The following is a 15,024-nucleotide window of genomic DNA, read 5'->3' as shown; positions in this document are numbered from 1 at the left end:
CTCATCTGATATCCTCTCTTTTCCTGTTCTTCATTATAATCTTTTCTTAAACTTTTCCGTAACTTAGATTTAAAAACTGTAAATTTTGTTTACATTTAATTGACATTTCAAAAGTGGACAAATGTAAAGTTAGGGAACTAGAATTGTATATAACCCGTAAATTCCCTAGATACCCCTTGCCCCTTTATCTCCGGCTTCCCCTCGCCTGACGCCAGATTATTGGGCTCAACTGTACAGTTCGGTTCAATAATCTTGCACCAGGCGAGGGGAAGCAGAAATCAGGGGGGCGAGGGGATATCTAGGGAGTTTGTCCGTAGCTGTCAAATGGCGCGATTAACCCTCTATTTTGGATCATAAACAAAAATAATATTTTCGCAAAACGATTGCGGAAAAGAAGGAAGGATTTAATACATAACAGAGAAGACAAAATATATCAGATGAGTATAAATTAATAACAAAAAATGAAAATTATTGTGAATTTATAAGGAAATATACTTTGTGGTTATTTTATTTCAGTTACAGGCTAAATCCTATTCTTTATGAGCTTAAATCGCAGGAAAGAAATACTTAAAGACCAATGAATGAAAAAGGACTGATTTATAAAGTATTTCTGTGTGGCCCAGTCATTTCTATAATTGTGACATAATGTTGTAATAGTGAATGTGTAAGCGATTACTGTGTATACAAAGAAATTTTATTACATAATAATAATAATATATGATAATGTTTTGATTCCTAGTATTATAAATTAAAGCTAGTTCAATTAAAGTTTATTATTTTAATTTCTTCCTTTACCATACACAAATTCTATACGTACATTGTAATTACATATTCTTGTAGAATCTATATTTAAGCTACCCTAACAAAATTGTAACTATTTTAAATCTAAATGTCATAACTATTTGCTTCAATGATTTTTATTATTCAATGTGAGACAAATTGCGTAGAGGTTCTGCAAATTTCTTATGAGTCTGTCACATCCTTCGACATATTACCTTGTATGACATTTATTTGCCTTGATTGTTCCTTCTTCTAGTTTTCAACACATATACCAATAATTCTCTAGATATTTTCAAATATGCTCAAATATGTTTATTCTGCTGTCTAATTGTTTCTATAATAATTAGGATAATTGGTAAACTATTGGTGTATTAAATTTGGAGAATGGACACTGGACTTATTGTACTTAAATATGTTTGACACCTCATCCACATGATATCTTTTACTTCCATTTGAGAGGATATTGTCGACCAATACGTTTATGTATACTGCTGAGTTCATCTTGTTTTCATCTTCAAATTATATTTTCCAGCTACGTATTTGGATATCCATTCCCAATATGCAATACTTATTTTATTATACCTATTTGTTCATGAAACTTATCTGTTATAAAACCTTAATTTATCCAGTCGCCATGTGTATATCCTATCATTTTCAGATGAATGACATTTCTTTCTATCAATCCTGAAAACATTATAATAAAAGTAAGGAAATAAGAGTATTCTATATTCAAACACGTAGCTGGAAAACTACTTGAAGCTAAAAAATAAGATGAACTCAGTATTATACACATAACTTTTAATGAACTTTATCTATCCAAGTATTATGAGAACATATCTCACAGAAGAGAGGTCTAATTTAAATAGCATCATTCAAATGCCCATTTTCCAAATTTAATAAGACAATGGTTTAACAATCATTCAAATATTTATGAAATTAATTACAAATAGCATAATCATCTTATCTGCGTGTATTTAAAAATGATTATAAAGTTATTGTTATATGTTATAGACTAGAAGAAAATAGTGCAAAGGAGGTATATAAATATCATACAAGGTAATATGTCGAAGGATGTGACAGACTCATAAGAAATTTGCAGAACCTCTACGCAATTTGTCTCACATTGAATAATAAAAATCATTGAAGCAAATAGTTATGACATTTAGATTTAAAATAGTTACAATTTTGTTAGGGTAGCTTAAATATAGATTCTACAAGAATATGTAATTACAATGTACGTATAGAATTTGTGTATGGTAAAGGAAGAAATTAAAATAATAAACTTTAATTCAACTAGCTTTAATTTATAATAATAGGAATCAAAACATTATCATATATTATTATTATTATGTAATAAAATTTCTTTGTATACACAGTAATTGCTTACACATTCACTATTACAACATTATGTCACAATTATAGAAATGACTGGGCCACACAGAAATACTTTATAAATCAGTCCTTTTTCATTCATTGGTCTTTAAGTATTTCTTTCCTGCGATTTAAGCTCATAAAGAATAGGATTTAGCCTGTAACAGAAATAAAATAACCACAAAGTATATTTCCTTATAAATTCACAATAATTTTCATTTTTTGTTATTAATTTATACTCATCTGATATATTTTGTCTTCTCTGTTATGTATTAAATCCTTCCTTCTTTTCCGCAATCGTTTTCCGAAAATATTATTTTTGTTTACGATCCAAAATTGAGGGTTAATCGCGCCATTTGACAGCTACGGACAAATTCCCTAGATATCCCCTCGCCCCCCTGATTTCTGCTTCCCCTCGCCAGACGCAAGATTATTGGGCGAAGCATAATTCAAAATGGCGGAGTTTGCAACGCTGGAAGTCACCCGAGTCACCCTGCCTCACCCCACCTCACCCTGTCGGGTCGGGCATTAGTAGAAATCTTTTGTATCATTTTCTTTGTGTTGTTTGTAAAAATTAATATAAAAAAATTATTAGAACAACACAACATTTTGCAGCAACAATTATTCATTGCAACTAGTTGTATAAGGGAAAATGAACAAATATTAGATAAGTTATTTTTTATTAAATTGTGTTTACTGTGAATTAAATATTAAGGTGTAGAATCAATATCTTTGTAAAAATATTTTTAATTTTTACAGGTAACTGAATTAAAATGTTCCTTGGAAGCAGGGTTTCAAATATTTGCACTTTTCAGTTATTTACTATAGTTACTAATACCAGATCCCATTAATGTCTAGTAAACATCTGGAAAGTGCTAAATTATCTAAGCCCTACTTAGAATGGTAAGCTAAAGCTCTTGCATAGTTTGAAGAATTAAAAATGAGAAAAGTAATTAATGTTATATATCATAAGAATTGTTTGAATAAGACAAAATATTTATGGTGGTATAAGCGCAAAGATCAGGAAAGGTATAATAGAAGATAGGAGTGGACCAAAGAATGAAACTAAGCCAAATGAGAAATTTCTATTAAAATAGAAGACTATTTTGACAGACAGCTGTGTACTAATATCTCATTTTAAGTTGAAATATATGCTACAAATTTTTTAGACATTTAATGAATGTGAAATGCCCTTATATATTATGTTTAAACAAATTTGTATACATCTGTAAGTATATATTAATACTAAAACAAAAACTAGTTTATTATCTAATTACTATTTTTGTTTTCTGTTAAATTTTGGAGTTCACTAGTATATAAGAGTGTAAGATCAAAAATGAAATATACAATTGCAATTGGATGGAATGAAATAATTTGGTTGACAGAGAAGCCAGTTTTGTTTTACTGAGGATAATGCTTTTGAAACTTATGAGCAAATTACAAGATTTATTTGCCACCCCCAGCTTTGAAAACTACAAGTAATGCAATACATTTTTGAAATAATACTGGAATACTATTTTAAATAAATTTATAAAAAGCAGCTTATGGGGCTTTGCAAAATCAGAAGAATTCCATAATAAAATAAGAAAAACTTTTACAGAGTTGTTCAGATAAAATGAATCCGACCATGGATATAAAATGCTGTTTAAATTTTTAACTAGAAGAGATAACAATTTTTACTATAATATCTTTTTGAAGTGTCTTCTAATTTGCGTTCAAGAAAGCTTCATTGTAAAAATTGCTATTTCTTCTAGTTACGAAGGTAAACAGCATTTTATGTCTATGGTCTGATTCGTTTTATGTGAGCAACTCTGTATATTTCGATGGAGGATTATATTAAAAGGACAATGTAAAATAAACTAAGCACTGTAAAAAGCAGAGCTCAATGTATGAAATGTGATAGTGATAATGATCAGATGGATATTGTTGGCATAGATAGAAATGAATGAATTTGTAGATACGGTATATCAAAATTATATAGTTATTATCTTTAGTGAAACTGTATATGACTAAGTTACATTAATGGCACTTAATTCTTGGAATAAGGTGCTTATGATATTTATGAATTCTTTCTGTTTCTTACTGCTCTAATCAAATCATCCCATATAAGCTGTAGTACTTATAGATTTATTTTTCAAATTAATATATCATCATATATTTCTCCATATCCTTTATTTCTTTTCCTATTTTAATACCTGAATATTTTTTCCATACACAGTTTCACCAGAGATAACCATTTGATTGTGGTGTACAGTATCCACAATCTATACATTTTTATCCATGCCAACAATATCCATTTGATCTTTATCATTATCAAATATCATATGTAATACTCCTTTTTTTACAAAACTTAGTTTATTTTAAATTGTGCTCTTTTTATATATTTTTTCCTGAAATATGTAAAATTTCTTTATTTCTTATTATAAAGTTCTTATCATTGTGCGAAGCTCCATAAGCTGCTTTTTATAATTTTACATAGAATAATATTTCATGGTCATGCTAGCAATGTTATTACTTGTAGTTTTCAAGGTTTGAGGTGGCATAAAATATCTTGTAATTTGCTCGCAATTTTCAGGAGCATTGTCTTAAGTAGGAAACTGGTTCATTCACCAACCAAATAATCTCACTCTATGCAATTGTTATTATATACTTCATTTTTGATTTTCATATTTTTTTATATTAGTGAGCTGCAAAATTTAACAAAAAATAAAAACAGTAATTAGCCAACAAATTAATTTGTTATTGCCATTAATTTATACTTAAAGATCTATAAAAGTATGTTTAATCATATTATACAACGCTTTTTCCTATTCATCAAATGTATGCAAAATTTGCAGCATATATTTATGCTTAAAATGAGATAACCATACTAAGCTTTTTGACAAAATAAAACCTTCTATTTGAATAAACATTTCTCATTAGGCTTAGCTTCATACTCTGATCCATTTGTATCTTTTATTATATCTTTCCTGATCTTTGCATTTATACCACCATAATTATTTCATCCTACTCAAATAATTCTGATTATATATAGCATTAATTTTTTCATTTTTAATTCTTCAATCTTTAGAAGTGTTATTGCTTATCCTTCTAAGGAACATTTTCATTATGAAACCTATAAAAATTCAAAATATTTTCACAAAGGTATCTATGCTTCATGTTATATTTTATTAACAGCATGCAGATACAATTATAATAGAAAATAAATTATCTATAGTATTTTTTCAGGTTTGCTTGTAAAACTAGTTGCAATAAATAATTTTTGCTGCAAACGGTTGTGTCATTTCTCTAAAATTTTTATTTTAATATTTATATAGAACACAAAGACCATATAAAATGATACAGTAATTTTTCACTAAATAACACATCTATGCCCCGTCGGTACTACTGTAAATTGACTATGCATTCTGTATGTTTAACGAAAATATTCAATATCGATAAGAGCCGAAAGCAATATGTATCGATATGCAGTCACCGACACTAACGGCCTTTATCAAAAAAATCTTACAGGCCATTAGTACACAGTGGGAAATTGAATCGTGTGTGGTTCGGCTAGTTTCACTCTGTAATTTAACATGGAAAATGATATACTACACTATAGTTAAAAGCACACACGATTCAATTTCCCACTGTGTAGCAGTAACTCAACCTTTATCGTTAATTTCGATCTAACGATACCGAAATTTGTCGGTAAGAGTTGCTGAATTGGCCTACGGTCACTTATGTAGTGCGTTGAGCGGTAACAAAAATAGCTGGTTAGAAAGAAAGATAATAGTTCAAGGATAGGGAAAAAGGAGTCAATATAATTAATTTGTTATCATTATGGAATTATTTGTGGAATATGTTAGATACTAAATGTTAATTTTTATGAAACAATTTTTCAATATTTTCCTTTCTAAGGGCTATATCAATAAACTGAACTTACGCTTAGTATTGTATTAACTAAGATCGATTGCCACACTTTAACCTTTAACAATAAACCTATCCACATATTATATATACCTATTTCTACCGATGGCGGTCAAATGACCGCTTTTGAAATAAACATTATAGTCTTTTCCAGTTCATTGTAATTAATAGAGAATTTGGCATAAACAATAAACACAAAATAATTATCATATAATAATTAAAAAACATTTTTTTTTCGGACCTCAAAAGCGGTCATTTGACCGCTCTGGTAGGTTTGGTGTTAATAAAATGCTAAGCTTGATCTTTGTCTTAAATATTTACCAAAGTAAAATTGAAGATTCATTCGGTTTATTGATTCTGCCCTAAGTTAGCTCTGGATTCACTACCAGTTGAAGTTGACGTTGACGTTTATATACGTGAAACCGGACGACAGCGAATACAGATTCACAGCATTTTCAATTTACTATGTCGTATGTCCATGAAATTAATCAAATATACAAGTAAAATTAAAACACTTTTTAAGAAAAAGCAATTTTTTATCTTCAAAATTAAATGCTACATTTATTAATCATTATTGAACTTTATTTCATTATGTGCAGTACTTATCGCGATACTCTCTTAACTTGATAACAAAATTACAGTTTTTTATCAGATTTATATGCTAAATATACATATATATTATTAACGATATATTTTTCTTTTGTGCTAGCTGGCTTATGGAAGCATAGAAGTTTAATGCTGTGTCTAATTTTGTAGTAAGCATTTTAGGTACAGCATAATATTTGTTTATTGAAAAAGAACTTGTCATGTTTTGATAAGGAAAACCGGCACGAATTTGTTAGCTTTCTTTCTGAATTTTCATTTTGATTGATCATATTGTTAAAGAAAAATTTTGTAGATCATTTTTTTTGTCTTTGTAACGTATACAGAAAAGGAATTAAATTTCGAAAAAATCGGAGTAACCCCGTCAAATTACATGTTTGGGAAAATGAAAAATTCAAATTTTTGTATAAAGAGATTTAACGTTTTCTAGACTAAAAGTTTTTATATTCGAAGCGACTGGACTAAATTTCATTAAATTACATGTTACTTTCGTAAAGTCTGCACAGATTTGCTATGGCAAATTTGTTCGATAAACATATCTATAAGGGTGCATTTCGAGTCACGCATATGCGCGCTTAAAGTGGTCAAACTCTATAACACACGTAATGTAAACTATATATACTTTAAGCGCTTTATGAGCGACTCGAAGTTCAGTTTAACTAATATACGATAAAAAATTAGTGAGTTTTGGTTCGATGACGGGTTCATTCCGGTCATCCCTACCATATTACAATTTTTTCTCTATTTATAAAAGCATAGCAAAATGAAATATGAAATAATATATTGTACACGGTGGGAAATTGAATCGTTTGTGGTTCAGCTATAGTGTAGTACAGGGCTCGCAATTATTTGCACATTTCAGCTATTTACTGTAGTCACTAATAGGGATTTCCTATTAGTGACTATAGTAAACAACTCAAATGTGCAAAAATTTCCGAGCCCTGGTGTAGTATATCATTTTTCATGGTAAAGTACAGAGTGAAGTTAGCCAAATGGTAAAGGATTCAATTTCCCACTGTGTAGTATTCAAAGAAGCCAAGGAGTATAATATAAGTTAATCATTCATTCTAGCAACGCGATCTATAATTATATAATAATAATTTACTTATATACGTTTAGGTAGATCGAACGATATCTTTACATCTCCAAACAAATTGATGTCATTTCAGAAAAAAATTGCTTTGACGTAAGAAACAATATAATCGCTATACTTAAAACTTTAGATGTAATACACGTTAATCATTCAATCTTTCATTTCAGTTGAATCAGATCGTCTGTTTTCAGTTTCTGACAAAGGCAGCCATTGTGCTGATGCACCCTTGCCTGATAAGACTCGTTGAAACACTTCGTTCTGACATTTATCATTCATCACGCATTTTGCTATCAGCTCACCATTAGCCTGTAAAATAGAAAACTCTAAGGAGCATTTAGGAAGAACGTCGTTACTAACATCGAAGCTCAAAATATCATTCCAAACAGGATTCGTGGTCTCTCGTTGGGTGCCAGATTTTTTATTCTTCAAAGTCTTGCAATCGTGTAATATAGAAACCTAGAAAAAAGAGGTAACAAAGGTAAATAACTGAATATTGTACACAATTTTAATCATCATTTCGTACCTTGACGCACGTGGTAGAATTTGCGCTATCGCCAAGAGAAGGAAGATTATTGGCCCTAACGATAATAATTGTTAATTTTTCAGCGGACGGTTGATATGAGAGAGAGACCATTAACAGTGGAGGTGCTTTTAATTCACCAATGGCTCCGTATAATATTGGTTTGGTGAGCATCACGGGAGACATCGTGGATTCGCTATTGTTCCAAGAACAAAGGTTATTCTTCTTTATTGTAGAAAAAGGTATATGAACATAGCCGAGGCCACGATGCCTGGAGAATGCATCAAAATCGTACAGTGAAATCTCCAAAGTTTTATCGAATAGTGAGGAGTCCGAAGTCACTTCGAAGATAAAATCTTCGTCGAATACTGTTTAGACAACGTAAAATGGAATATTAATATACAGCATGGTTCACCTTATACGTTCATCCTGAATAACTTGTAAAATATAAGGGCCGCATGAAATTTGTTTGTCAGAGAAAAGTTAATTGGTTGTGTAATAACTCAATTATATAATTTATAATTTTTCTAAACGAAGATGATTTGATATCAGAAGGTCAAAATAATTCTGCGCAATCAACATATACATTGGAAATTATTTAGGGTGAACGGTCGAATATACTTTCTATCATGAAATTAAAACAAAATTTTCTTTTACCAGGATTCAGTGTTCGTCTGTGTACTCTAGTTTGCCATATATTACTACAGTCAGGTAACAAGCGTATTTTAGCATAAGGGTCCGCGGTACCACTTAATTTTCGTGCACGTAAATCGTGAGCCTGATGGAACAGAAAAAGAGAGCCGTTAATACGATTTTTCATGTTCCAGAAATATACACCGATTTTACCTCTATCAATTTCACTGTGACAATTCCGGCCGATTTGTTAAACATTAAGCTTAGTTGTAGCTCTCCTCTGCTATCGTCAGTAGACGATGCTGAGGACGAGGATGACAACTAAAAATAAAATAAAATCTAATGATTATAAGTTCAGGAAGGAATGAAAAAAGAACAATAAATAATTTTTAAAAATCAGTGAGAACCTTATGTCGAGAACACGTTTGGAATTCAACGCTATTTAATCTCGAACGAGATTCATCCAGACTTCTGCAGGGTGGCCTAAGAATTACCATTCGTTTTTCAGAAGCAGCCACTGCCCCTTCCGGAAGTGGTGGAGCAATCGGACTTATTGGTGCTGCATGATTATCTTCGGACTCTGATAAATGCTGTAGAACCATATCTGTAACGAAATGAAAATTGAGGCGAATCGTTAAGATGAAAGACAAAAATAGCGTTGTGAGAGGAGTTACTTCTCCTAGGAGAATCGCAGGCGACGCTATCGAAGACATGATCAAACTGCCATTCTTCATCATCCGTTCGACTATCGCTGCCTTTGGAGATTTTGCTTTCTAGTCCAAGTGTCACTCCGGATCCCAAGCTAACCAAAGCATCTTTGGATGACCTTGCGGCCTCTTCTGCTCTGTCCAACAAATCCCGTTCGAACCTATATAATGAATTACCAGTATTTATAGAAGATTCAAAATGAGTAAAAAAGCTTATTGATTTACACTAGAAAATTTTTACGTGAAAATTATGACGCGAAAGCTTTCAAATGTTCCATTTTTTTTACATCAAAGTTTTTTTGTGCGAAAGGTACAAAAAGCCTTAGCTATAAGTATACTAAACTTTAAAGGTCTTGCAGATCTGATTTGTATTCTAGAGAAGCAAAAAACATATTACTTCCTAAGCGAAGAGATCTTCACCAATAATAGCTGAGAGAACTGATTTGTAATGAAAATAATGTTCATACCAATTGAGCGGCCCGCTGCCAGACCTCAGAAGAGTCGATCTACGTCGCCGAGAGCAAATCGTATAAACCAAAACTGCCGAAATTGCGCCAGTTGCTGCCCCAACGGTTCCCAAGACCGCAACCACCCCCGCTCCATGAATATCCATTTTCTCTTTTTCTGCAATCATTATTATATCTTCCTCATCTCAGTCTTTTCAAACGATGCTTAAAATATGCTAACTGTATTCTTAAAAAATGTGCGTGAAATATGCCAAACACTTAGATATATTATACTTACACAGATAGTTTAACCTAGACCAAAATTACATTCTTCGGCTAATTGAGACTATATTGATATCTAGAAAAAATGAAGCGTATGTGATAAGTCCTATTTCGGCGAGAAACTGCTGGAAAAGGTGGTAGAAATGCATGTGTTAACTTATTTTTTTATGTAATCATCAATTAATCGCGCATATGGTGATCGTATATCTATTTTCTACTGTATACTAACAGATGTGTATAGGTATAAGTGCACACCCGACAAATATATTGTCGAGATAATACTCAACTGACCTTGAGCGAGTGCTTGGGGGTAGTTACAGGGAGCAGAACGAAATTCGTAGCCTCGTATTTTGTTCAATCAATGCACAAGTTCTTATTTTGGCCGGTTACAAAAAGGACGTACGATGTATCGTGACTTAAACGAGGTAAATTAATATATATATATATATATAAGGCAGAAGAGTGGTAAAGTTGCTAAAGATGTCGGATAGTAGCTTTCCAGACCGATCGATATCCAACTATAGATTTCCATGCGTGAACCAAGTTGAATCAAATGCCCATATGTTTGCTTCTTCTATCATAATATTTTTCTTTTTTCATTCGCTCTCGCCATGTTTTTGTCTTATTTCCGATGAATATTAGTTATTATTAAAAAGACTCAAATGTCTTAATCTGTTATCACCTGCACTATATTGGATGCGTTCCCACTTTTTATTAATGAATAATATACTATACACACCTATACCGTAGAGACGGGCTAAAGGTCAAACCTACATATATAACAATAACACCACCGACCGGGTTAACCAGAAGTTTGCGCATGGCTCCTCTCCTGCTTCCTAAAACCTAACCAACCACAGACGAAACCTGATGGAATTATTGGAATCTGAATAGAATTCATAGAAATTTCTTAAATACATTTCGTGCTCCCTTTCAATTTTTCATTAAAAATAGCAATTTTAATACTTTTCAAATCATAAAGTATATGATTATGTTATATTTTATATTTTCATTAGTACATATATTAAATATTATTTTAAAAAATCTTTGTTGAACCATTTATTCACTATTATATACTAATATTCATCTTATCGTCAACATTAATTCACATTTTAAGCAATCAAATTACAGCGATTTACAGCCGTACGTTGGGCGCGGAAACCTTCCGACAATCGAGGGAAAGTGGAAATATTAGGAATCAAAGGGTTGAAGGGATATCTAGGGAAATTTTGTTCACACACATAGCGTCAAATTACTCAGTGACGGGAAGGTCTACGACAGTCTACGTTGAGCTCAATAATCTTGCGATAGGCGAGGGGAAGTAGGAATCAGAGGGGCGAAGGGATTTCTAGGGAATTTGTCCGTAGCTGCAGTCAAATGGCGCGATTAACCTTCAATTTTGGATCGTAAACAAAAATAATATTTTCTTAAAACTATTGCGGAAAAGAAAGAAGGATTTTAATACATAACAGAGAAGAAAAAATATATTAGATGAGTATAAATTAATAACAAAAAATTAAAATTATTGTGACTTTTTAAGGAAATATACTTTGTTGTTATTTTATTTCTCTTACAGGCTAAATCCTATTCTTCATGAGTTTAAATCGCAGGAAAGAAATACTTAACGGGAATCCGTATACCGACATTACAGGGCGAAAACTATTTCGCAGGCAGCCTCGTCATTTGTTGACGGATTATAAAGTTATTACAGGTTTTTGGAAATGCCACAAGCTTATCTACTAAGTTACGTTAGGAAAATTAACAAAAAATGAAAAAAAATTTTTGTTTAAATAAATATATTAACATTAGTAAGAAACAACAATTAAATCGCAAAATCCCCCAACGTATTTTACTAGATAATGTTCATACGTTTTCAAAAAGTCCACATAAATACAAATCCGTCAACAAGTAACGACGTTGCATGCGAAATAGTTTTCGCTCTGTAATGTCGGTATACGGATTCCCGACTCCCGTTAAAGACCAGTGAATGAAAAAGGACTGATTTATAAAGCTTTTCAGTGTGGCCCAATCATTTCAATAATTGTGACATAATGTTATAATAGTGAAAGTGTAAGCGATTGCTGTGTATTACAAAGAAATTTTATTACAAAATAATAATAATGTATGATAATATTTTGATTCCTATTATTATAAATTAAAGCTAGTTCAATTAAAATTAATTATTTTAATTTCTTTCTTAATCACACACAGATTCTATATGTACATAGTAATTACATATTCTTGTAGAACCTATCTTTAAGCTACAATAACTAAATTGTAACTATTTTATATCTGCATGTCATAACTCTTTGCTTCAATAATTTTTATTATTGAATGTGAGACAAATTACGTAGAGTTTCTGCAAATTTCTTATTAGTCTGTCACATCCTTGAACATATTACCTTGTACGATATTTATATGCCTCATTTGCACTATTTTCTTCTAGTCTATAACAAATAACAATAATTTTATTATCATTTTTAAATACACGCAGATAAGATGATTATGCTGATTTGTAAGTAATTTTATAAATATTGGAATGATTATTAAACCATTGTCTTATTAAATTTGTAAAATAGGCATTTGAATGATGCTATTTAAATTAGGCCTCTTTTCTGTGACATATGTTCTCATAATAATTGGATAGATAAAGTTCATTAAAAGTTATATGTATAATACTGAGTTCATCTTATTTTTTAGCTTCAAGTAGTTTTCCAGCTACGTGTTTGAATATAGAATACTTTTATTTCCTTTCTCTTATTATAATGTTGTCAGGATTAGAAAATAAATGCATTCATCTGAAAATGATAGGATATACATATGGCGACTGGATAAATTAAGGTTTTAGGACAGATAAGTCTCATGAACAAATAGGAATAATAAAATAAGTATTGCATATTGGGAATGGATATTCAAATATTGTAGCTGGAAAATATAATTTGAAGCTGAAAACAAGATGAACTCAGCAGTATATATATAAACGTATTGGTCGACAATATCCTCTCAAATGGAAGAAAAAGATATCATGTGCATGAGGTGCCATTTCGTATAGGAGCAGAAAATGCTCTAAAATCTTTTATTTTTGCTTACAGAAACTATTGATAAATCTGTAAAAAATATTGATATTAGACAATATACTGAAATCCAATTTGTTGGAAAGCGGCAGTATGATGCTGGTGATTTAATCACTGCTCTGTGTGATAAAATAAGTTGCTTGAATCGCGTTGTGCAACATTATCTAACACAAACGGACAAATGTAGTACTTCGTGCTGTCATACAGATATTACCCAATCTTGTAATAATATTTTATTACTTACGCTATTTGATGGTATGAAGAGTTTGTTAATTCCCAAAAAATTATGCAAAAGTAATTCTTGGAGCACATGAAAGAAATAATTCAAAGCAACTTCTCTAAGTGGAAAAAAACTATAGATTTCTTTGTGCAGTAATTGCATGAGTTCTTTAGAACTTCAGCAGAAAATTGCTAGTACAGTTACTAAAAAGTTCTAATTGTTAAATTATCATTATATAATACCAAAACTGAAAATATAGAAAACGTTAAAGATTGGATTGTTCTTAAAAACTGAAACATTAAAGGTATACCTATTGAGAAATTAGAAATGGATGATAAAGTTTATAAAGCGAATTGTGCGATTTTCCATGACGGCAAGGATGCTGCAACTGGTCATCATACGTCTATGATACGTAAGGATAAATCATGGATATATGCGAACGATCATATCGTTCAAAAGAAAACATGGCCCAGAAATTCAAAAGGTACGTTTATCATATTCTTTGAGGAAATTTAATTAATTCAATATTACGTTATTCGTATCTCTAACGGCTGCTTTTATAAATGTTGAAAGTTGTTATCATGGGTAAAAACGTCTTACTCGTAATAACATGTTCAACAATATTAGCACCACGGCTGCGTTTAAAACGCCATTTCACTAAATATTGGCCGCAATTATAGCGCCTTCGGCTGCAATGTATCTATAGTGAGTAAACTATTTAAAAATTATATGATTTCCAGAATGAGTTTCTATCTTTATTAAATTACTTTCTCACTGAGTATCGCGCCGTTTCAATTAAATAAAATCCCGTAATACATATTTTTTGTTTAGAAAATTATTGTATCTTTCTTCATCAAAACTATTTATAACAAGTTGATATGTAATTTTTCATTGTTTTTAGCTATAATTTTTCAATGTAGTATTTAAAATGTTGTACTTTTCCTTTTTTAATATTGTTAAATAAAATTGATTATTGTTAACAATATAATTATTTATATATTTAAATTTATATTCCCTTCCAATAAAATTTATTTTTAGAATACACATTCTTTCTTTAAGAGTTTCATTACATTTTGTATTATTTGCATAAAGAAATTTTTAAGATGTATCTTTGTCACATATTACAAAAAGCTCTAAGATCCCAAAAAAAAACACTTTCGTGTAAAAAACAACGGCAAGTAATTTGGTCCTTTCTCTCCACAAAAATTAAAATACCAATAAAATACCATCAAAAAAAAATTTACACAAAATAAATCTCAAACAAAAATACCGGCAACACAAAGAATTAAAAGTTGCTTTCCTTTTACTCCTAAAGTGAGTCTGATCGACTCATTTGTATACAATTTAAGTAACATAAACTGTACTCAACTGAGTCACATAACTGAG

The 15,024-nt window shown here is 30.7% G+C and overlaps 1 protein-coding gene across 2 annotated transcripts; it reads right to left on the bottom strand.

The window, feature by feature from the left end:
* Positions 1-7,842: 7,842 nt before the first annotated feature.
* On the bottom strand, positions 7,843-11,592 carry LOC136779365 (synaptotagmin-1-like). 2 transcript variants are annotated; one of them, XM_066736892.1, is made up of 9 exons: positions 10,636-11,589; positions 10,361-10,420; positions 10,084-10,240; positions 9,584-9,777; positions 9,317-9,513; positions 9,123-9,230; positions 8,934-9,054; positions 8,280-8,644; positions 7,843-8,212 (listed from the first exon to the last, which is right to left on the bottom strand). In XM_066736892.1, exons 3-9 carry the CDS (start codon positions 10,227-10,229, stop codon positions 7,907-7,909), a joined length of 1,437 nt encoding a protein of 478 aa, XP_066592989.1. In that variant the 5' UTR covers positions 10,230-10,240; positions 10,361-10,420; positions 10,636-11,589; the 3' UTR covers positions 7,843-7,906. The 2 variants fall into 2 exon arrangements, with proteins under 2 accessions (XP_066592989.1, XP_066592999.1); XM_066736902.1 differs by lacking the exon at positions 10,361-10,420 and having other exon boundaries at positions 10,636-11,592.
* Positions 11,593-15,024: the final 3,432 nt, after the last annotated feature.

Source organism: Prorops nasuta, unplaced genomic scaffold (assembly GCF_024137725.1).
Source record: "Prorops nasuta isolate Cenicafe-Biocafe unplaced genomic scaffold, Cenicafe_Pnas_1.2 PNAS00002, whole genome shotgun sequence".
NCBI classification, from domain to species: Eukaryota; Metazoa; Arthropoda; class Insecta; order Hymenoptera; family Bethylidae; genus Prorops; species Prorops nasuta.
The sequence above is the reverse complement of the archived record's forward strand: the minus strand, read 5'-3'. Positions and strand labels throughout refer to the sequence as shown.